At 40.5% G+C, this 22,539-nt stretch overlaps 1 protein-coding gene across 5 annotated transcripts in view; it reads right to left on the bottom strand.

Annotated features, from left to right (window-relative positions):
- The window catches only part of CSMD3 (CUB and Sushi multiple domains 3), a 580,687-nt gene that overhangs the window by 139,985 nt on the left and 418,163 nt on the right, over positions 1-22,539 (bottom strand). For all 5 annotated transcript variants that reach the window (XR_014566768.1, XM_083748860.1, XM_083748861.1 and 2 more), the window contains 4 exons: positions 20,999-21,137; positions 17,905-18,092; positions 17,281-17,475; positions 8,331-8,447 (listed from right to left, as the gene is read on the bottom strand). Coding sequence is in view for 4 of the 5 variants with exons in the window: in XM_083748860.1 (XP_083604986.1) it covers positions 8,331-8,447; positions 17,281-17,475; positions 17,905-18,092; positions 20,999-21,137 (639 nt within the window). In the remaining variant the exon portion in view is untranslated. The remainder of the gene's footprint in view (positions 1-8,330; positions 8,448-17,280; positions 17,476-17,904; positions 18,093-20,998; positions 21,138-22,539) is intronic.

Below are 22,539 nucleotides of genomic sequence, written 5' to 3'. Positions count from 1 at the left end.
AAGAGTGTGGGGATGTGCTTGGGATGAACAGGGAGAGGAAGTTCTGTCTCATGATTAGAAGTCATTAAACTCACAGTGACAGATGGATTCAACCCTCTGACTCTGGCTGCAAAGTTGATATCAAATCACAGCATTCCATTCTTCAAATTACTCCAGTTAACAGGCAAACTGCTGGAAGTCCACTTAATGATCTGGCACCCTGCAACACACACACACACACACACACACAACCCCATTGTTCAAATCCACAAACATCTGTCACATTTGGTTTGTCCCATTAGCCATAGCTATCACCCCTTTTGGACTTCTGTGGCCTAATTCTCAGTGAGCTAGTGAATCTGAATCTATCAATAATAATAACATTTTTTTTATTTATACCCCACCCTCCCCGGCCAGAGCCGGGCTCAGGGCAGCTAACGCCAGTAAAATTACAATAAAACATAATGGGGGGGGGCAATTTAAAATACAGGCTAAAATACAATTTAAAAAGCAGCCTCATTTTTAATAATAGCCCATAGATCAAAACCATAAGGGGAGGGAAACATGAGGGTCAGACTGAGTCCAAACCAAAGGCCAGGCGGAACAGCTCTGTCTTGCAGTTCCTGCGAAAAGATGTTGGATGGCAGTAGAAGGTTCTCACAGGGGGGGAAATGATTTCAAAGGCGAAGAGTTGCAACCTAGCTAGTCTTCTAGGTAGAGAAAATCTTTATGTATGGAGTTGTATTCAATCACGCAAGTCCCCCACCTGCAGCCTGATGTAGTAAGCTTCTCTCTTGGATTTAACACATTTGTGTGAGGTAGCCCTATACTGCCTCCTGTTTCATTATCTGCACATTCTTACCTCTCGTATAACACAGCGTTTTTATTCTAGTTCTCAACAGCAGCTTGATAGAATTCAGTGAAACAAATAGAAATGTAAACAGCCATGGACCACCATTCTGAAAAGATTTTCAGGCACACTGCCAGAAAAAAGCATTCTGCAGTTAATGAGCTTCATAAGATAATAAAAAAGAGATATCACTTCTTTATTGTTCAAACTAGTAACTTCTGCTGCTACTTTTAAGACCTACAAATGAGTTGTATGCATTATGCTATGCTGTGGCAGACTATATCTTATTTTAATGAGATGGTGAGGTCTTTGGTAAAGTATAAAAAGTGTACTCCCAGCACCCTTTCTTACTCAGTTTTTATTTATTTCCTATTAATATTAAACACTTTAGTGGAGCTCAGATAAATATATCTGAACAGTGAGGAGAGAGTGGGAAAAGTGTAAAAAATGAATGTAAGGTAAAAAGACATTTTAAAAAGGACAACTATGGACGTCAGTGATCGGCAATGAATTTGAAATAGCTACTTTAAAAGACAACCCAAATCTTGTATTCAAGGTAGGGCTGAAATTAACAATGTGTATAGTGCTCTCACTTGAGAGTGGGCAGAATGAAAGTGTTAAAGGCTTAAGAGTGTGTGTAGATTCCACCACCTGAATTTTGAAGTGGTACAGTCCCAGGTGACTTGCAAGATACATTTTGTGTGTGTGTGAAAGTTTGCTTCATCCTTTGTTTACAACAGTCTCCAGCTGGATTTATGTTGGGTTTTATAGAATAGCAATAAGAGAATGAAGCAAAACTGAATTCCAAAAAACTCTAAGGGTATTCATATACAGGAGTTTCCAGTGCGCCAGTCAACACACGTTATAGCAAAAATGTCCTTGGTTTTCTCAGATAGGCTCCTGGATAAAAGTATAATGTGGCAAAGAATTGTTGTTTATCAACATAACTTATTCCCTCCTGTGGATTGCTTCCCTTCACATGGCCCACAAGTCCAGCAAATCTGCAGTCTGTGGAGAACAGGTATATTTGCTTATTAAAAAGCAAAGGTTACTGATTTTTGTGTTCAAAAAAGGGGGAACAGCTATCACATCTTTACCCTAGGTATGTAAACTGATATGTGTAAGGCAACTTGCTTCTGGTGTTCAGAACATAAATAAATCTACTATAATATGTTGTGCAGAACAGAGTCTTTTCTACAATGAAAGGAAGGAATGGTGGCAGCCAAACCATATGAACCAAAGCCTAGATCCACTCCCAACACACCTCCTTTTTACCCTCTCCATCTCAGAGCACCAGTGGTGGATTGGACCTCCGTGACTGGGCCTCTTTCTCCAAGGGTGGACCTCCCACTTGATTTATGGAGAAGTAGATCCACACAATCCCATGACTCATCTCAGAACCCTAAGGTTGCAGCCTTAAAGTGTTGTTATGAATTTTGTAATAAATAAACACTGTTTAGAAGGTGCCAAACAAAAACAAATGAACAACCCTGACTAAAATATTCCTTTAAATGGTGCATGGGGTTTTTAATCACCTGGATGCTTCCGAAATAGTCACAGCCCTTGATGGAAGTGCAACTCAGAAAGCTGGGAGGGAAACACAAAATACAAAATTCTCATTCCCTTCTCTGATCATGAGATATTCATTCAATTGTTTGCAATTAATTCTGCTATGCATCTTCACTAACTGATATGCTGAGAAGGAGCCTCCGTGGAGTTTGAAGAATCTAACTGAATATGTGGGTGGAAAAAACACCAATTTGTTTTGTGATCTGTCAGATACTTGCTGGCTGGGGATACTGTGATCTAGATACTGTTGCTTTCTTAGTCTCAGCAATGACATTTTTTTCTCTTAGACTCAGCAATTATCCTGATGTTGCTTTTTGTCTCAGAATCACTACTGATGACCAGTTGCACAAAGCCTTGCATGAGCTAGGGGAGAAATATTAGTGCTGCGGGGCCAAATTATATGACCCAGCCTTTTTCAGCATTTGTGTGTGAAAGAGTGTGAGTGAATATTGGTAATCATTTCAGAAAAAGGCACATATTGTCTATTTTCAGGGGTCATGAAATTATCTTCAGGACACAAAGCAGCATAAGGTTTTCTTTCCTTAAAAAGCACATAAGTTTTCCTACCACTTAAAGCTGCAGCAGAACTGCCGTGATCAGTGCCATACCAAGGCCCCATAAATAAGGACTGGAACTTACATCACGGTGCAGATATATTTCAGCATGGCATCCCATTGAAAACAATGGGAGAAAACTGTGTGGGTTTTTTTGGTTTTTTTAAGTAGATAGGGTAGGCTCTCCTAGATACAGGCAACCCCTACATGTGTCGGCAGACTGCATATGTGCCCCCCTGTCCCTGTTCTGCCCAGTTCCATCCCCGTTCTGCTGTCTTCCGGGTCCCAAATTCCCTGTGCATCAACAATCATGTGTCAATTGGACATGCCTAAAATGGCTGCCGCCTATATTCAAATGAGCTTTGGAAGGTTCACAGCTTCAGACACCTGGCCCAACAATAGGCTTGCTTTGTAAGGCTGCAATCCTTTATACACACTTAGACACACTTAGATAACTTAGGTTATCCCCAGTAAACTCAATGGGACTGTTGAATCGTCCCCTAAAGTAGCAAAAGGTCCAAGCACATAACAAGAGAATAGGTTAAATATATATATATTAAAAGACCTAAGGAAATAGGCAGGTGCAGAAAGGCAGTAAACTAGTTTCCAGGTAAGTCTCCCTGGGGGAGAACATTTCAAAGGCAAGACACCTCAGAAGATGTGGCTATGCAGAGAATGCTTTCCCCAAATCACTTCAATGAATAGGCAGGCTCATGTGAAAAACAAAACAAAGCATTTCTTTCTTCTACATCCCAAGTATCAGATCTTCCAACTTCACAGCTTCAAACATCAGGCATGATCTCCATTCCATTCCATTTTCACCACTTTTAAAATAAGTTCCTGTCCTCATACTTGAGACTTGGCTATCTGAGATGCAATAGGCTGTCGGCTGTCCAGGCTGTCTCAAATGTCCCCCTGATGCTCCTCACATCCCTGACGTTGCTTTATTTTAGCATATCCTCCTTTCCCCTGTGATCTTACTGAACTGAAGAGGCACCTGGATACACAGCCCTTCCCTTCTCCAATATGTAATGCAACCTTAGGTTGGCCTACTGGTAAAGTTCACCCCCCCCCCCAATATCATTCTGTTAGCATCCAGTTCAGTTGAGAGAACTTGTCTCTCATAATTTAAGCCTCTGAGATAACACCTTCCTGCCACTACAAAATAAATCTTCGTGATTTTTGAAATGCAAAATGCATTTTAAAGCAAAAGTGACATTGCCGAAGTAACTGTGGAATGACATGGCTTTTAAACTGTCTGTAGATTCCACACTCAGTGAACACTCTAAAAGAGATAATGTGTGTTGACAACATTGTTTGGTTGCTTTTGCTCAACTGGCAGAACAGATTTTGTGCTTGCTTTTTTCTTGGGGGGGGGGAACTTTGCAATAGTCAATCTTTTATGGACCATTCACCAACAAATTGTTAGTGGCCTGTCAGTTTTAGTCCTTTTATACAATTCTTTTTATGTTACTTTCAAAATTGCTTAAAAATGCATGAGAAAATAGTTCAAATGTGAAAAAATGAGAGTGGCTGCAGATTTCCTTATTCTTATTCTTATTCTTATTCTTATTATTATTATTATTATTATTAAGAAAGCAGTGGTTCCTATGGGAAATATAAAATATGTCATGATCACATCATGTGTGGCTCTAGGAATAGGTACTGAAGACAATATGACACATGTAGGTGGAGTAACAGATTGTCATGTTGAAATCAATCAGAAGTGAACATTGTCAACAAAACCAAATGGTTTAATGTCTAAAAATCATCCACTGTCCCTCAGACTTTGTGGAGGGCCGGACTATATTTTGGAAAAAAAATATATGAACAAATTCCTATGTCCCACAAATAACCCAGAGATGCATTTTAAACAAAAGCACACATTCTACTCATGTAAAAACACGCTGATTCCTGGACTGCCCGTGGGCCAGATTTAGAAGGCGATTGGGCTGGATCTGGCCCCTGGGCCTTAGTTTGCCTACCTATGGCTTAAATGAAATTGCACAACATACAGATGTATCACAGCACATGGATATGCAGACACATTAAATTCCCCAAATCATACCCACCTACTGCATGGGTTCACAAAATATTAAATATCCCACAAGGGCAGCTAGAAGGCAGCTCTGACTTCACTTTATTGCTCTGGGGATCCATACTTAAAGCAGCATTTCAGAATTCCAAGGTGAGTAGGGCAGATAGAAAGGGGGGAAAGCTAAACCTGTCACTTTGGCTCCCAGCCATGCTCCAGTGGCATAAAAGATATAAGTAAACGGTGTGTTAAGAGGGTAAATCCAAACACCTATCAGAAACAAATTTCTAAACAATGCCAGGTGCCCATCTCTGTCAGTTCAGAAGTGAGTGTGCAAGTAGATAGGATTGAGGCCAAAATCAGCTGGTAAGTGGAAGACACAGGATCATTAGAGTTTGGAGTGAGCTGAATACAGAGCCATCAAATCTTCTGCTAATTTCCATGGGTTTCCCCTTGCATGTTGTATTGCTAAACATCAATTACAACTAGTGAATCAGCAAAAAAAAGAGCGAGAGAGAGATTAAAATTAAGCAACAGCATAGTAATTTTAATCAGTGGAGGACCACAGTGTTAAACAATTAGCGATCATTGCGCCCTTCTGCAGGATCAGTGGGAAAGTGTCAAAGATGATGAGTCTTCCATGTTTACAGAAGATTCTGCCTATAGCATGCTGTGTGCTTTTGTGAATCATTTATCTTCTAGCTTAAACCCGTCATAGCATGAAATATTGAAGCTGTGATTCTGCATGACAGAATAATGAAACATTGAAAAAGGGCTACAGTGCTGTGATTTTTTCACAGAGTCAGCCATGAAAAGTTGAATACCTGAATGTAAAATTGCTTTTATTCCTACTCCATGAAATGTTCATTAGCCTAATAGTTAAATTATGATTATCTCTTTATGTTTTGTTTTGCATTTAATTTGTATATCATTGTTGCTGGTTTTTGAGTTGCGCTTTTACAAAACTGTAATTTATAAATGATGTTAGCCACCCTGAGTGGCACTTTGTATATAAATGCTTTAATAAACACACAGGTTGCTATTGATTGGGGTTGTGTCTTTGAGATACCCAAATTTGTTTGTTTTTCAACAACAAGCACACTTCACAACTTGAAGTGCTGACGTTTCATTTTTGGAGGCCATGTTAAATAGCTTGTGACCCCACACAGCTTTAGAAATACACACTTACAGTAAAGGCCACACTGGCTTGGAAAATAGAAATATAATACTAATTTACTGCATGACAGAGTCACATTTGAGCCCTTCTAGGTAGAAGCTAACTCAAGATTGTGAAATAAGCCACAAACAGGAAAGTGAAAGAGCTGTACCATTTCAAAATTTTACAGAATTATGGAGTTGGAAGAGATTTCAAGGATCACCTCCTCCAACACTCTGCAGTAAGTCAGTTTTTGATTGGAACAAAATTTTATAATGCCAGATACATATAACAGGTAGAACAAGAACACACAGAGACACTTTGTTAAAGTCATTCCAAATCAGATCCATATTATGGGCCTGTGATCATATTCAGTTGCTCCTTTAAAAAACAAGAACACCCAAAGATTTTAATTGATTGTTCTGTATATAACACAGGCTAATTTTCTTCTTCCCTCCCCACCCATTTTCCCATTTTGTTGTGTCTTTTAAATTGGGCTTCTCAGTTTATATTAATTTCATGTGAACCTGGGAGAGTGGGGTAAAATGCTTCAAATAAATAAATTGGATCATATTTTTGCCTTACCTCTTCAAATGTGCATAGATAATCTAATAGCTTCAGGCCAAAGGATAATATATAAATGGGAATATTTTCTTCTGGCTAGCAGCAGCAAGAGTCCAATTCATAGCAACTCAGCAATGAGTGAAGTGGATCAGAAACCTTGAACAATTTAAGACCATTTTTAACTAACTTGGATCTTGTTGCACTTTCCATATAACACCCAGGATATCGTTTTAGTCAAACCTTGTAAGGCTGCCTAACCATAGTGTCAACACTGGTTTTGATATTAAAACATCTCCCCGCCCTCCCCTCTCATACAGTCTTAACACCTTTCAGTTGCTATCTTCTGAATTTTGTATCAAATCCTACTGCTGAATTTGCCTAGTGGTCCTGATTTCACAAGAATGGCCTGTAATCTTAAACTTAGTCTTGCCAAGGTTAATAATGTGACTTCTGAGTAATCAAATTACGTTGATTCGAATGAACCTTACTCCCAGGAAAGTGGCTATAGGATTGTAGATTAAATATCATACAAGTATACTCATTTGCACATCTGCTTAGATACAAGCCCACTATGTTCAGTGGGGCTCATTTTATGGCATTTCTGTACAGCATTGCAGTTGTTATTTCTTATAGACATGTGGGCAATCTCGGTAGTCTATGAAACAGAATAAAAAAAATGCCAGGAAAACTATTATGTGCCATCCATGATAAATAGGCTAAAAACATCTGTTCAAGGAAGCATTAATTCCTGGCCTTTAATACATTAGCATGGTGGGGAGCTATAAATTATTGAAATAAATGTAAACATCTGTGCAGGAAATCATCAATTCCAAAAGTGGTCTTTGGTACGTTAGCAATATCCAGAAATATAAATTATTGCAAGAAATATAAATGATCTCTCAGTCCGTGGCAAAACACAGCCATACATTTTACATCAATTCTGTGGCCAATGAAGCAGACAGCAGTCTAAAACACAGCCATTTCAACCTATTTGCAAACCTACTGCATGCCTGGCTGTAAGCCATAAACATCCTTATCATAAAATTAGATGGATCTTCCTGTTCCTCAGCAGATGATTTCTTTCAATATATGGAAAATGTATTTCACACACTCAATGAACTGTTCACCTAGCTGATGTCTTCCATACATTCCAATGTGCATGACATACAAGCACTGCTACACTTCTTCACCATTAGGAAATATATGATGATATTCAAAATCTTATCAGTGGTTCCCAACTGGCGCCCCTCTTAATGCCCCCTTATGTCCCTGTTACGGCCCCATTATTCCCTCTTCTGGGTCCAAAAGGACCTGCACACCAGCAATCACATGTCATATGGACGCGCCTAAAGTTGTGCCACCTGCTTGCAATAATAAAGTTTAAGCAACCAATATAACATTTCTGAGTGAGACACACATCCATCAAAAAATTTGTAATTGAAATAATTGGATAAACAGATCACAGCATCTTTTATGAAAGCATCCCCATATTTTTTCCAATATGCAGTTATTGATGCTAAACTGAGATTGCCAGATATAATAATTACAATGTCCGTGTAAAGCTAGGAGAGCAATAATTGTAAAACTAACAAGTAAAACACAAATTAAAGACATATTACTCACCAAATTCCTTTGGGACAGCAATGGAGTAAATGCAGTTATGTCCTATGCTGTAGTTTTTAGGGTAGTTTGGGGATAAAACTGTGCCTTCAGAGCCTGTAGAACGACTTCCACAAGGTGCTAGGAAGTAACAATGCAATGTATTTTAACAATATGGTACTGAAAAAATAAAATAGGCAATGCATACCCCCCAACATTTCTCTGATGGAAATACGGATGTCCCATTCCATAATGATAATTTTACTATTTATACCCCACATATCTTACTGAGTTGCCCCAGCCACTCTGGGCAACTTCCAGCGCGTGCGCGCGCACATACACACACACAACATTAAATACCTCCAAACCCTCCAACATTTCTCCAATGAAAATAAGGACATCCTAAGGACAAGTGGGATATTCTGGGATCAAATCAGAAACCTGGGTGGCTTTTCTAAATCAGGGATGTTCCTGGAAAATAGGGACACTTGGAGGGTCTGGCAATGTAAATGTACTTTAGTCTGCATGTGTACTGAGATTGTTTTAAAATCTTGTTGTTTTATATTTTGTATGTTTGTCATCCTGGACTCCTTTGGGAGGAAGAGCAGAATATAAATTTATTAAATACAAATGCCTAGCACAATTTTATTGCACTTTCCCCCCCTCGCTTGCTTTCCAAATGAATAAAACTTTATAATTGTTGCAATTCCACTGGTGCTGCTTTGTGGCTAAAACATGTTAATGGGAAAGAAAAATGGGGGGGAGGGGAGGGATGACTCCAGATGCTTGGCCTAATATTTATTCCAGACCTGACAAAATAAATGCTCCCAAGGGGCATGTTTTAGCAGCAATTTTTAGTAATTAATTATCCTAGTGGCTATAATGTCCCATAAAAATCAGTGAGAATTGGTGCTAAAACATGTCCCAATGGAATAATTTGTTCCCTAGAATAAAAAGATCTAGTCCAGCATCTCGTTCTCATTGTTCTCATAGTGACCAACCAACTGCCCATGGGAAACATACAAGCAGGGCATGAGTACAAGACCATTCCCTCCTCCTGTGGTTTCCACCAACTTACACTCAGGAACAGACTGCTTTCAACTATGGGTAGTGTCAGGTGCTGGTGGTGGTTGCTCGTGAGTAACTAGGCAGGACTCCGACCTGTCTTTTACAGGTTTTATTGGTGCAAACTATTTACAGTGCATAGCCACAAAGTTCAGGTCCGTCTTAGTTACTTGCAGATTCCGAGAGTGGCCTCTTCCGGTTTCTCCCCCAACATAAGAACTTAGACACCCCAAATCTCCACCTCCTTATGTTTCACCCCTCTGTGCAAGCTGGGTGACAGAAACAGCATGTGTGCCTCCTGGCCAGCCGGGCTAGGTGAGGCACTTGGGCTCTCAGGAGCATCTTCGAGCCCTCCCTTCTCTTGGCTGCCCCCTTCCCTCTCTTCTCCACTGGAGGCGTGGCTTTCCTCAGCTGCTCCTCATAAGCCTTGGACGCTCTCTGTATCCCCCTGCCTCCCTCCCCTGTTCTGATGGCAGTCCCCTGACAGGTAGAGTTACCCAGGGGCAGAAGAAGGGGGGTGCGAGCCGCCCCGGGTGTCACCACTGAGGGGGGTGACAAAATGCCAGGCGGCACTCACCCGACCCACTCGTCTCTCCTGGGAGTGACACAGTGGCTTGGGCGCCCGCAGCCTCCGTGCTGCCCCAAATGGTCCGCCCACTGCCTCCCCCCCCCCCCAGCTGTAGGGTGGCTGAGTGGGAGGAAGCAGGCAGACTCCGCGGAGGCCCCACAGAGCATCCTGCCCCGGCTGGCCCAGCCCCACAGACAGCTGGCCCCGCCCCTGGGTGCAGGGCCCCAGGCGCCTGATCGGTTTGCTCCGCCGCTGGATTCACCCACCATGAATTTGCTTAATCCTTGTTTAAAGTCATTCAATGTTTGTGGCTATCAGAGCCATAGTTTAAGTAAGCACTAAAGAAGTATTTATTTTATCTGTCCTGAATCTTCCACAAGTTCTAGTGCTTTGAGAGTGGAAGAAGAATCTTTATGTCCTTCTATTATGAATCTTATGTCAACCACCTGGATTTCCCCTTCCTCTTTAATAGGAAAAAAGTGACTGGCCTTTTGGGCCAATCTTTTTACTGTGCAAACTTAAGCATATCAAAAAATACCGATACTGTGCTCTCTCTCTTTCTCTGTATATATAAATATTTATATACTGCTATAAAATCAGAAACCATTAACTAGCTATTATGGAAAGATGTATTCTTAATTGCCTTCTGTGTCCCCCAAGACACCTTCAGAAGTGCAGCTGGCTCTACACAAGACAGTTGCAGGGCTTAGCTTATCAAATGCCCTCTAATTAATTGTACAAGATGCCAGCAAATTTATGTGTATTAAATTTTATTCCACTATCTGTAATGCAAAATCCATTCAAAACTGTGATAATAATTATGTTTTTGCCAGAGCAAGAAAATTTGACAAAGACTGGCAGTTCTGAGAAACTAATCTATACAACAATTAGCATATCTGGTTGAAATAATCCCTAATGCTCGCGAGTCATGCACTAAAACAAAAACCACAAATTAAAATAAAACGCCCAGCCAACAGGGGTGTGGGCAGAATATCTGGACTGCGGAATGTAAACAGTCCTGTGACTGCAAGCAGCTGCTCAGTGAGGAAACAGAAACTAACATCAGATACCTACAGGAAACTCAAAAAGCAGGGCACTATATCAGTTGCCCACATGATCCATGCAGCAACTGGTCTTGAGAGGAAGAGCCATCCAAATCCATTGCCCTAAACTGGGGTACTACCTAAAGAGATGCTGTGGGATACGTGAGAGACAAAAATGTTTTCAAAATTAAAATATTAAAAAGTTCTGCTGGTATAGTCCTATCCTCTTTCAGCATAACTGGCAGCTGAAAACATGGTAACTGTTGGATTCTCACGGGAAAGGGAGACGGGATGTGACGTTTACTGGTTTCCTGTTTCCTTTGTTCTTTCGTTTCTTTGTTCAGTTGCTCTCTGCTTCTCATAGAGAGAACATGTATATTTCTTTGCTCTCCGCATAGCTTAGTAATAAAGCATAGCAATGTAGCACCATACCTGCCTCATCCTTCCGTTGTGGACTTTGTTGTTTAATGCTCTGCTGGGCTCAAAGGAAGATGAGCCATATCAGCTTGGATGACCAGAGCTGAAATTTCTAATATCTGATTGATCCCTGAGAACTGAATACTAGATGAGTTTGGCCTTGGGGCTGATATACCAGGCTCTTGTTGTGTTTGTATGGGTGGCCTGTGCTATCATTTCCAAATCTGATGATTTAGTAGAACCATTTTTGGATATTTTATTGCTATACAACATTGGAACACTCAAGCATATTATACATGTAGCAGTGCAATGTATGGTCGCTTAAAAATCACAACAGAAGTCAATGGATTCACAGTTCAATTTCTGGTGTGTACAAGACTAAATATTGTATCTAATGCTAGTCATACTCAGAGCAGCAGACAATTAAAATTAGAGGAAATAATTAAGGTCCATTCATTTCAATGGTTCTCCTCTGAGTATGACTAATCTTAGATACAGCCCTAAGCTCTTGTGTACCCCTCCCCCTTAAAACTAAACAAACATTGAATGAAAAGTTCTGGTTTAGCATTTAGTACATTCAAAGTGCTTTTCTTTGGCATGTAAAATGAGGAAGAAAGTGTGGAAAGAAATATCTTTTCACAAAAGCATTAATTCTCAAATGAGGTAAATCTTATATGCAAATTCTGTTCTATTTCTTCAGCAAAACCTATCAGCAGTGAAACTAAGTGTCAAATTACATATGGAATTTGCAATAATGTTGAGCATTATTAAAGATTTAATTACATTATCTGGAGACTCAATCTCATCTGTAAGTATCCATTTCAAGTAAAATTGAGCTCAGAGGTATTTTAGCATAATGCTTATTTCACACAAGCTTATGCTATATCTAAGTATCACAGGAAAGTTCTGCCAATGTTAATGAGTCACAACATGTATAATATTACATTCTGTTATGATCTAAAGATGCAAATCAAATAATTGCAGCAGAATAACATCACTGGTCACCTAATAGCACTATTCAGTCAGTCTCAAAATGCAATATATGCGGTCATTTCTGTTAAAGAAGCGAAGATTAAAGGCACACTTCAAGAGATGAGAAGGGGTTGAGAACCAGACACACCTAGGCATACCACTAAAATGTGGTTTTGTACTACATGAATAAGCCTAGCCTTCTCCAATTTCCACTTTTGGTCGATGCTTGTCATTTCAACCAAACCAGGAATTGTGATTTAACACTAACTACGGATACTTTCAAAACAAGCTGACTTCAAACCCAAAATGGCCAATGTAGATTGGGCTGAAAAGCCTACTAATGATTTAGTATGGGCACACTTGTCAATTCAACCTGTCACATATCTAAGGGAAGAGGTAAGATTTACATTTTACACAAGACTATGAAAGTGTGGAAATAGTTGCTTGACTCACTGGCTCGTTCTACACCCCTACCGTATTGGGACACGGGTGGCGCTGTGGTCTAAACCACTAAGCCTCTTGGGCTTGCTTGATCGGAAGGTCGGCGGTTCTAATCCACATGACGTTAGTGAGCTTCCATTGCTCTGTCCTAGCTTCTGCCAACCTAGCAGTACAAAAGCACACTAGTGCAAGTAGATAAACAGGTACTGCTGTGGAGAGGAAGGTAAACAGTGTTTCCGTGCGCTCTGGCACTTGTCACAGTGTCCTACTGCACCAGAAGCAGTTTAGCATGAGGTCATGTTAGCCACATGACTCAGAAAGCTGTCTGTGGACAAATGCTGGCTCCTTCAGCTTGAAAAGCGAGATAAGTGCTGCACCCCATAGTCGCCTTTGACTGGACTTAAGTGGCCAGGGGTCCTTTACCTTTACACCCCGTACTGTGCACTACTCTGTGTGTGGTATTCCATTATTTCACAACCAACAAACCTATAGAGATGGGTTTTTAAAAATAAGAAAATGCCCCCCCCCTTCTATGGCGGTTGGAGGATGGATGGCAGCTAACAGATTGAGATTGAATCCTGACAAGACAGAAGTACTGTTTCTGGGGGACAGGAGGCGGGCAGGTGTGGAGGATTCCCTGGTCCTGAATGGGGTAACTGTGCCCCTGAAGGACCAGGTGTGCAGCCTGGGAGACATTTTGGACTCACAGCTGTCCATGGAGGCACAGGTTAAATCTGTGTCCAGGGCAGCTGTGTACCAGCTCCATTTGGTACGCAGGCTGAGACCCTATCTGCCTGCGGACTGCCTCGCCAGAGTGGTGCATGCTCTGGTTATCTCCCACTTGGACTACTGCAATGCGCTCTATGTGGGGCTACCTTTGAAGGTGACCCGGAAACTACAACTAATCCAGAACACAGCAGCCAGACTGGTGACTGGGAGCGGCTGCCGAGACCATATAACACCGGTCTTGAAAGACCTACATTGGCTCCCGGTACGTTTCCGAGCACAATTCAAAGTGTTGGTGCTGACCTTTAAAGCCCTAAACGGCCTCGGTCCAGTATACCTGAAGGAGCGTCTCCACCCCCATCGTTCTACCCGGACATTGAGGTCCAGCACCGAGGGCCTTCTGGCGGTTCCCTCACTGCAAGAAGCCAAGTTACAGGGAACCAGGCAGAGGGCCTTCTCGGTAGTGGCGCCCTTCCTGTGGAACACCCTCCCACCAGTTGTCAAAGAGAACAACAACTACCAGACTTTTAGATGACATCTGAAGGCAGCCCTGTTTAGGGAAGCTTTTAATGCTTGATGTATCACAGTATTTTAATATTCTTTTGGAAGCCGCCCAGAGTGGCTGGGGAAGCCCAGCCAGATGGGCGGGGTATAAATAAATTATTATTATTATTTATTATTATTATTATTATTATTATTATCATTATTATTAGGTGTCACCAATATGCGGAAGACACCCAACTCTATCTCTCCATTCCATCTGAATCGGGTATGGATGTGTAGGCCAGTGTCTGGAGTCAGTAATGCGTTGGATGAGAGTCAACAAGCTGAGACTGAATCCTGAAAAGACAAAGGCAGTGTTTGTAGATGGTTCACATGTTCTGGCAATGAGTGGACAGCCCGTTCCACTAGCGGGCATTGTTTTTTCCTTGAAGGAGCGAGTGCTTAGCCTGAGGGTATTCCTTTCCCCAACATTGACAATTTAGGTTCTGGGATGCAAACTGAAAAGATATACTCTTTATGAATTTATAGTGGAATATATTGTGCTCGTGTGCTGTATGCATTTGTAAGTATAATGAATTACGAATTACCCTTCTGTGAGCATTAGTCTAACATGGGTGATCCCCCCCCCCCATGCAAGTATCACATAGTAGTTTCCTGTTTTGTTTTTAAGGAGGAAATGTAAAAAGCTTTTGCTCTTGGTCTCAGATAGGATGGTAATTATGATTTGGATCCTTCTCAGCATGAAATGGGGTTTTCCGCAATACTGAGCAATAAAGTGCTATCTTGTAAACAACAGATATTTGTTACATGAAAGGTAAATCTTAGGTAGTATTGTTAGAAGGAAATGCACTTGTTGAAGTTGACAAAAATCATTACTTTTTATCCGTTGTCATATGAAAAGTTTAATCTGCACACCTTAATTATATTCTGCTTTTAACAGCTATCATCAAATGCCAAATGGCTTAGTGTATTATCCTGGTTAATCTTTGCATTCATTCATATGAGAGTGAGATTGTGGACTTGGTTCACATCCTGCAATTATTAGAGAGGCTTCAAGGACATTTGAAATAAGGATATTAGCCAAAGGCAAGTCACACTTAATACAGAGAGGCATTGGAGAAATGTATATAGCTTTCTTTCCCTCTTCCATTAGCTTAATTAAAAAAGAAGAAAGTAAAATTTTATTGAATCTTGTTAAAAACTTATGTTAGGATATGAAAATGAAGTAAAGACTCTTTGGGGTTATTGTATAGACATCAAATCACACAAAGTTACAATGTATAGGAATGGGGAACCTGTTCTCCAGATACTGCTGAACAACAACTGTGGTTGTTGCTAATCTGGCCCATAATACACCTTTCCTCTAGGCCAAACCCTCCTGCCCATTACCTGACATCTATTCTGCCTTCATCAGATTGCACTTGGAACAGCAATGGCCAAAGAAAAGAAAGAAAGACTATGTCCAGTTCTGGGCACAACAGTTTAAGAAGGCTATTGACAAGCTAGAACGTATGCAGAGGAGGTTGATCAAGATGATAAAGGTTCTGGAAACCATGACTTATAAGGAATGGTTCAAGGAGTGAGAATGTTTAGCTTGGAGAAAAGAAGACTGAGAGGTGATACGATAACCATCTTCAAATAACTGAACAGCTGTCTCATGCGAAATGGGGCAGACTTGTTTTCCACTGTTCCATAGTGTAGCAGTCAAACCAATGTAGACTATAAAGGTATTCTTTCCCTCTCCCTTTCCAGGCTTTCTCTCCAGATTATGTTTTGGGGGAGGAGTCTAGAGTCTGTGTTTCCTGACATTGTACAATCAGGACAGATTAGGGATTCTGTTTACTGCCCACCTCGCTGCCCAGCAGTCTCTCTGACCGAGAAGACAGCGACAGAGCTGGTCTTGGAGGCCGTGTTAAGGACTCCCAAACTCTTGGTTCTGGGGTACTTCAACATCCATGCTGAGGCGAATGTTTCTGGGGCGGCTCAGGACTTCATGGCTGCCAATGTTGACCATGGGGATGTCCCAACAAGTCACTGGCCCAATACATGTGGCAGGCCACACTCTGGACCTTGTTTTCTCAACTAGGCAGGAAAAGGGCGACCTGAATGTGGGGGGTATTGACATCGGTCCCTTATGGCCAGGTCATTTTCTGTTGAGATTTAGGCTTTCAGCATCTTTTCTCCTCTGCAGTGGTGGGATGACCTATGAAGCTTCCAGACGTCTCTGGGGGATTTTCTGGCTGTTATGACTGGAGCTCCTGTTGAACATCTGAACGGCTCAAGCTGTTGACACCATCGCCCTTGAGTGCTTTCTCCCACATCATGGAGCCTGCTCTGTGCCCTCATAAACCCAGAATTTAGGGCGAGAAAACAAACTGGGAGATGGCTCAAGCGTGATTGTAGGAAAAATATAGTCATATGCAATCACTGTGTGCCTCCTCCACAAGAGGTCTGGAGGATGGCAATACGAGAACAGGCCTTTTCAGCAGAGGCTTCCCATTTCTGGAATGTTTTCCCATGGAGGTTCAGCAGGCACCTTGAGGCACCAGACAAAAATGTTCCTCTTCAACCAGGCCTTTGGCTGATTAATATCCTATACCCTTTTAAATGTGTTTTTGGGGGAGAGTGAGGGTTATTGTTTTGTTCTTGTTCTTGTTTTTATTATGCCTTTTGTGTTCTTATCTTGTGAACCACCCAGAGAATAAAGGATGGTATACAAATTTTAAAAATAAAATAAACTATAGCCAGTCCAACATGAGTATGTAAAATAAATAAATAAAATTATCGGCCTGAAAACAGCAACATACAACTGTCCATAGCAAAGCTGCTAGTGGAATTTCTGCAAGCAAGGAAATCCACTTCGACCAACACAAAGTACAGGAGTGGTTGGTTGGATGGGTAAGCATTGACAATGAAAGGGGAGAGCAGGCACAAGCCTCATTTTAAATCTTGGGATCAGACCCCAAAAATGAAGTACTCTGAAGCGCCAACCCCAATTGGATCACAGGGTAGAGAGAACACCCACCCTACCCCTGCAGCTGTGTGATGCGTACCAAATACCCACTGCCACAGAGGTGACACCCACTGTTGCTCCCCAGTGTTATGCAGCCCCACAGATTGAGATTCACCAGTAAGTCGGGGGAACCATAAGTTATGAAAATAAATATAAACATTAAATACTTCTTCCTCCAAATCAGGAATTAGATTGATCCCCCTAACTCCATGCCCCCAAACTCACCATGACAGCTTGGTAAGGCTCTGTTCCATCCAGGTCTCCCATCATCTCCCATAATACAAGTGAGTGTAGAGTATCCTTGAAGAACATAACCAGCATCACAATAATATGTGACTGTTGACCCCAGTTTATAATCCATTCCAAGCCTTGTGCCATTCATTATATTCCCAGGATCGAAGCAGGACTCACGCAGTTTGGCTGTAGTAAGATGAAGTAGGCAGTTTTAGTTACAAGAATTTCTCTACCTACAAATACAAATCTGTCTTAATGTGTCTTTTCCCCATACAATTGCACCCATGTGAGTTTCTCTAAACTATATAACACTTAGATAGTGATTTTGCTTGATGATCTTTGATAGTTTCACACACTTCATAAAACACAGTGCATTGACGATATTGTCTGACTATATCAGTAGTCCAGTGAAACAGAACTAGATGTAATCTTTTTTGCTAAAGTACAAATTATGACATCAATAGGATATGCCAATGACTAAATGAACAAATTGATACAAATCTTTTGTGTGTGTGTGTGTGTGTGTGTGTGTGTGTGTGTGTAGGAATATAAAAAAGCAGCACAATCTTGAGTAGTAGAGTGTCCAAAATTTGCAATACAGTTACATTCACTTACCTTTATACTCCAAGTGGAAACCCGTAAAACTAACTGATCCATCACTCCGAAAAGCCAAGTGCATGGAGTTGGAACTACTTTCGATCCTCTCAGGTAATTTGCTATCTTGAAAACTTCCAATTAGTGGACTATTGCTGTCTGGCCCATCATAGATATAAAGAAAGTCATAGTTTGGTTCTATACTGAAGCTGAAAAAGACAGATAGAGAAATATGATAGATGGAACATGCCTTTTCCAGTAATATTATCCTAATATGTCCTGCTAACTGGTAAAACCAGTGCATATAAGGAAGTGTTGCAATACTTTGGGGGTCAAATTTACTTCTTTTGGTGGAGGCGCGCTTCCAAGTTGAATCGTACCTTCTTGTATGGTAAAAAGGTAAAGGGACCCCTGACCATTAGGTCCAGTCATGACCGACTCTGGGGTTGTGGCGCTCATCTTGCTTTATTGGCCGAAGGAGCTGGCGTACAGCTTCCGGGTCATGTGACCAGCATGACTAAGCCACTTCTGGTGAACCGGAGCTGTGCACAGAAACACCGTTTACCTTCCCGCCAGAGCAGTACCTATTTATCTACTTGCACTTTGACATGCTTTCGAACTGCTAGGTTGGCAGGAGCAGGGGCCAAGCAACGGGAGCTCACTCCGTCGTGGGGATTCGAACCACCGACCTTCTGATCGGCAAGTCCTAGGCTCTGTGGTTTAACCCATAGTGCCACCCGCGTCCCTCTCTTGTATGATAGAATGCCTAATATTTTAGGTAGTACATACACATGTAAAACATTTTCTTACGGTCAAAACAAAAAAAATTCCTTCCAGTAGCACCTTAAAGACCAACTAAGTCAGTTCTTGGTATGAGCTTTCGTGTGCATGCACACTTCTTCAGATACACACGGATTACTATAATTCCGTGCATCTTTTAAACATTGTGTTTGCCTATCTCCCGATATCTGATTCGCTCTGAACTTTTTGTTTGCATTTACTTTCACAAATACTCTTGTCCATGTTATTATCCTTTATAGGTCAGAAATGCGGCACTGACAATAGATTTGCTTTGTTTAATCTGTGACATCATTTTAGGTACTGAATTGTGGTAGAGAATTTGAACAAACATTATTTAATAACCAGGAGAGCATCTCTCACCTGAGCCTTATTATTATGTAAATATTTGGCTTATAAAATGGGTCGTTAATATGGGTATGACATTTTCCTTTAATCTCCTATAAAAGCTGTAATGCATACATCTCCTATTAAAGCTGGAAAACTATTAGCCTGGATCACGAGTGTTTTAGTTTTGTGTCTACATATTGACAATGTTATCCATTAGAAAACTTTAATGGACATAAGAGCAGAAGAAGAGGCCTACTGAATCGGAACAAAGGCCCATTTAGTCCAGTATTGTGTTTCCAGTGGCTATCAAAATGTCTATGAGAAGAAGAACACTAACACAATAACACTCTGAGATGAGCTTGATTGTGTCACCTGCTTATCCCCAGTTTCCACATTAGCATTTTCAGTGATAAAAGTGCTCCAACGAATTATTCTCGTTACTACATTTGGTGCATATTTCTTGAGTCACGGCCAACATAAATTTATTACACGAGCCTCACAAACACAAATGAATTTTAAAACAAGTACAATGCTAAGTACTAACAGACATAAGAAATTTTCAGTACTATCCATTAAATTACTTAAAAGAAATCTTGAAAAACATAATATCACAGAAGTGTTTAGTATTGATTTATAATTGGATTTGTTTTCACAAACTATCGCTTATATTGTTATATTATATTGTCTCAAAGGAGATGATTGCTGCTGCTTCATGTTGTTCTACAATATTTTCCAGCTAGCATGCAAGTACTCTAATTTCTTCTTATCTTTTTTCTTTAACTTTCTATTTCAGTTTATGAAAACACTTATAACAAACAATATCAATATATCTCAATATATCCCCATTCCATGCATATGCAATGTAAATGATACAGTCAAACATGAAACAGCTATGTACAATAGTTTGGAGTTGATTATAGCAGTGAAGTGTTTCTAATTTCTTGGAATTGAAGACAACACAGATTCTACCCAGAAATGACCAAGTAGCTCGTTTTCATCTTGGCAATATAACCTGCATTGTACATCTTGCAATATAACCTCATAACCTCTTTCTACCACTTGAGCCTGTCAATCAACTGAAAGCTTCCTTGGCTGCTCTTCTCTTAGTGTCCCATTTTCAGATGCTGAGCCAGTGGGTACATGTGGGAGGGCCTTTTTTTTGCTGGATTATGGTTCGCTTCTCTAAAGATAGTTGCTTGGAGTTACCTTATTATCTTTTAGGCACAAGGCAAATCCGATCACATTGGCCTAAGCCTTTGGTGGCTAGTAAATGAACAGTTGCCCAGATAAAGACTTTTTAAATTGCCCAGTAGTACAAACATCTCATAACCATTGGTTTTATGGGTTCACCTGGCTTTTATTGATTAGCATTTTTGGTTCCTCTGGCTTTTGTTGTTTTTTAAAAAATTGAATTTTATTGTATTGCTTCATTTATTTATCCATATGTTGCTGTGGGAGCTGATGATGATAGGCTAAAGGGCAACCAACCAACCAACCAACCAACCTAATAAATAAACTCATAGATGCAACTTTTGTAAGTTTTAAAAAATAAAATAAAAATGTACTCTTTTTAGATTAATCAGGCTGTTTTTGAAAACACATGGACTTTTTATGTCTTTGCTTTCTGCTTCCTTATAGTTATTTAGGATATTTAGGGTATCCCCACTGAGGGGATCACAGAAATTGGCAGAAATTAAACAAGTGAAGAAACGAAGTACACAACATTGCCCTGCTATTCAACCTAGTGATTCTTCTCTCATATGAGCTGCAAGCAAGCATCCAGATGTTTTAATATCACGAGCAACTCTGAATGTAGTTGAGTAAGTTCCTGATTGCTCTACTCTAACACCCCTCTTCAAGCACATTATTCTGTAAGCCAGATGTACTGGGCTTTGAAAAACAATACACTTGCCACGTTTAGCAGTTAATATTCCTGGGGACCAGGGATTAGTTCATTGTTTCAGGTTTGAGTCAACCAGTCACTTACCTGATAAATGCTAAGGATATGACATAGTCATTATTAACAGTGATAGTCCAGTCACAGTCTCTGCTATGAGGATAAGGATGAGGGAAATTTGGTGAAAGAATAAAACCCGATGAGCCTGTCAGGTTGCCTCCACAAGGTGCTGTGAATGAATCAAAGAAAAATGATATCAAGTGAATCCCAACACGATTCCATCACATTTTAACCGAGTATGAACCACAGGCAATAATCAAATGGGGGGGGGGGATATTACCTCCAAGTTGCACCAGTGAACCCATCATTATTCTAATATATCCTCCAGGAACAGATTTTATTTAAAGTGATTTTCAAGTAGGTCTGGACAAGAAAGTATTCTGGTCACAGAAATGGCTGGGAAAGGCTGTTAAAAACACATGCACACGTCTGAGCTATGCTAATGTTGGTTGAACTTTTCTTTGTTGGAAGTATGACTATGCATAAGACGCGTGGTATCTCCTGTAAAAAGGATTTTAATGATGGCTGTTATCAGAACAAGCTGACATGAGAGCATCTAATAGAAAATGTGCATGCCATTATCTTAAAAATAAAACCAAACAACAAAGCAGAACATCGGTGAGCACAGCTAGGGTGTCCTGTCCTATTTTATACAAATTCTGCCGCAACTCATGTCAAGCCAATCGGTATTATTTTTTTGACTCAGCAAGAAACTAGCATGAGTTCCAGTTTTATAATAATGATAAAGGTTCTGAAACTGTGACTCTACTGAAGAGGATCCTATCAGATATAATTTTATTTGTGGAAATATTTATTTTTATCATTGCTTTTGATCATGTCACCTAATAAGAATAATACCTTTAAAAATTGTTAAAGTTAAAATGCACACAGAGATATCATGAAATCCTATTCATAATTAAGATCTATTTCTTACGGTGTAATCAGTGCTTGAACACATGCATGCAACCTTACAGAAGAATCCACTTCTGTGGGCAGGAATTCCAGACCCTTAGGGTCACCACTGGAAAGCCCATAATGAGCCAACTTCTTAACTGAATGTTAGTGTCATCAAGTGGTCCATGTTTGCATTACTTCTCATGTTTACATGATTTCCTTTTCATGGGGAGACAATGGACCCACAGACATGGGTAGGGTAGCAGGTTTTGTCCCAGTTACTTCTTCTGGAACAAGTTGAATCTAATATTACATCAATGACTGTAGATTTCATTTATAGTTTTTCTCAAAGGTATCTCTGGGAAGCAGGTTGTGAGCGTTAAGTACTAGTACTAGATATGAAGAGTATGGAACTTGAAATGACTGTTGCACCAATGGTGAAAAGCAGAAAAAGGCCAAACAATTTCCTTCAAAGTTATGTGCCAGTTTATTCAAAAACAAATGTCAAAAGAAGAGGTAAACCCTTTCCCACAGTGTTCCTTGGAAGCCCACCTAACCAAAATGAACAGAACGGGGTGTTTATATGTGTAGGCACACGAAAGATCTATTACTGGTGATTTGTGATCACAGTATTATTGTATATAACAAACACAACAAATCTTTCACACAAGAAATGG

The sequence above is a fragment of the Podarcis gaigeae genome (assembly GCF_964106915.1).
Source record: "Podarcis gaigeae genome assembly, chromosome: 7".
Classification (NCBI taxonomy): domain Eukaryota; kingdom Metazoa; phylum Chordata; class Lepidosauria; order Squamata; family Lacertidae; genus Podarcis; species Podarcis gaigeae.
This window is presented reverse-complemented; position numbering and strand designations above follow the sequence as displayed.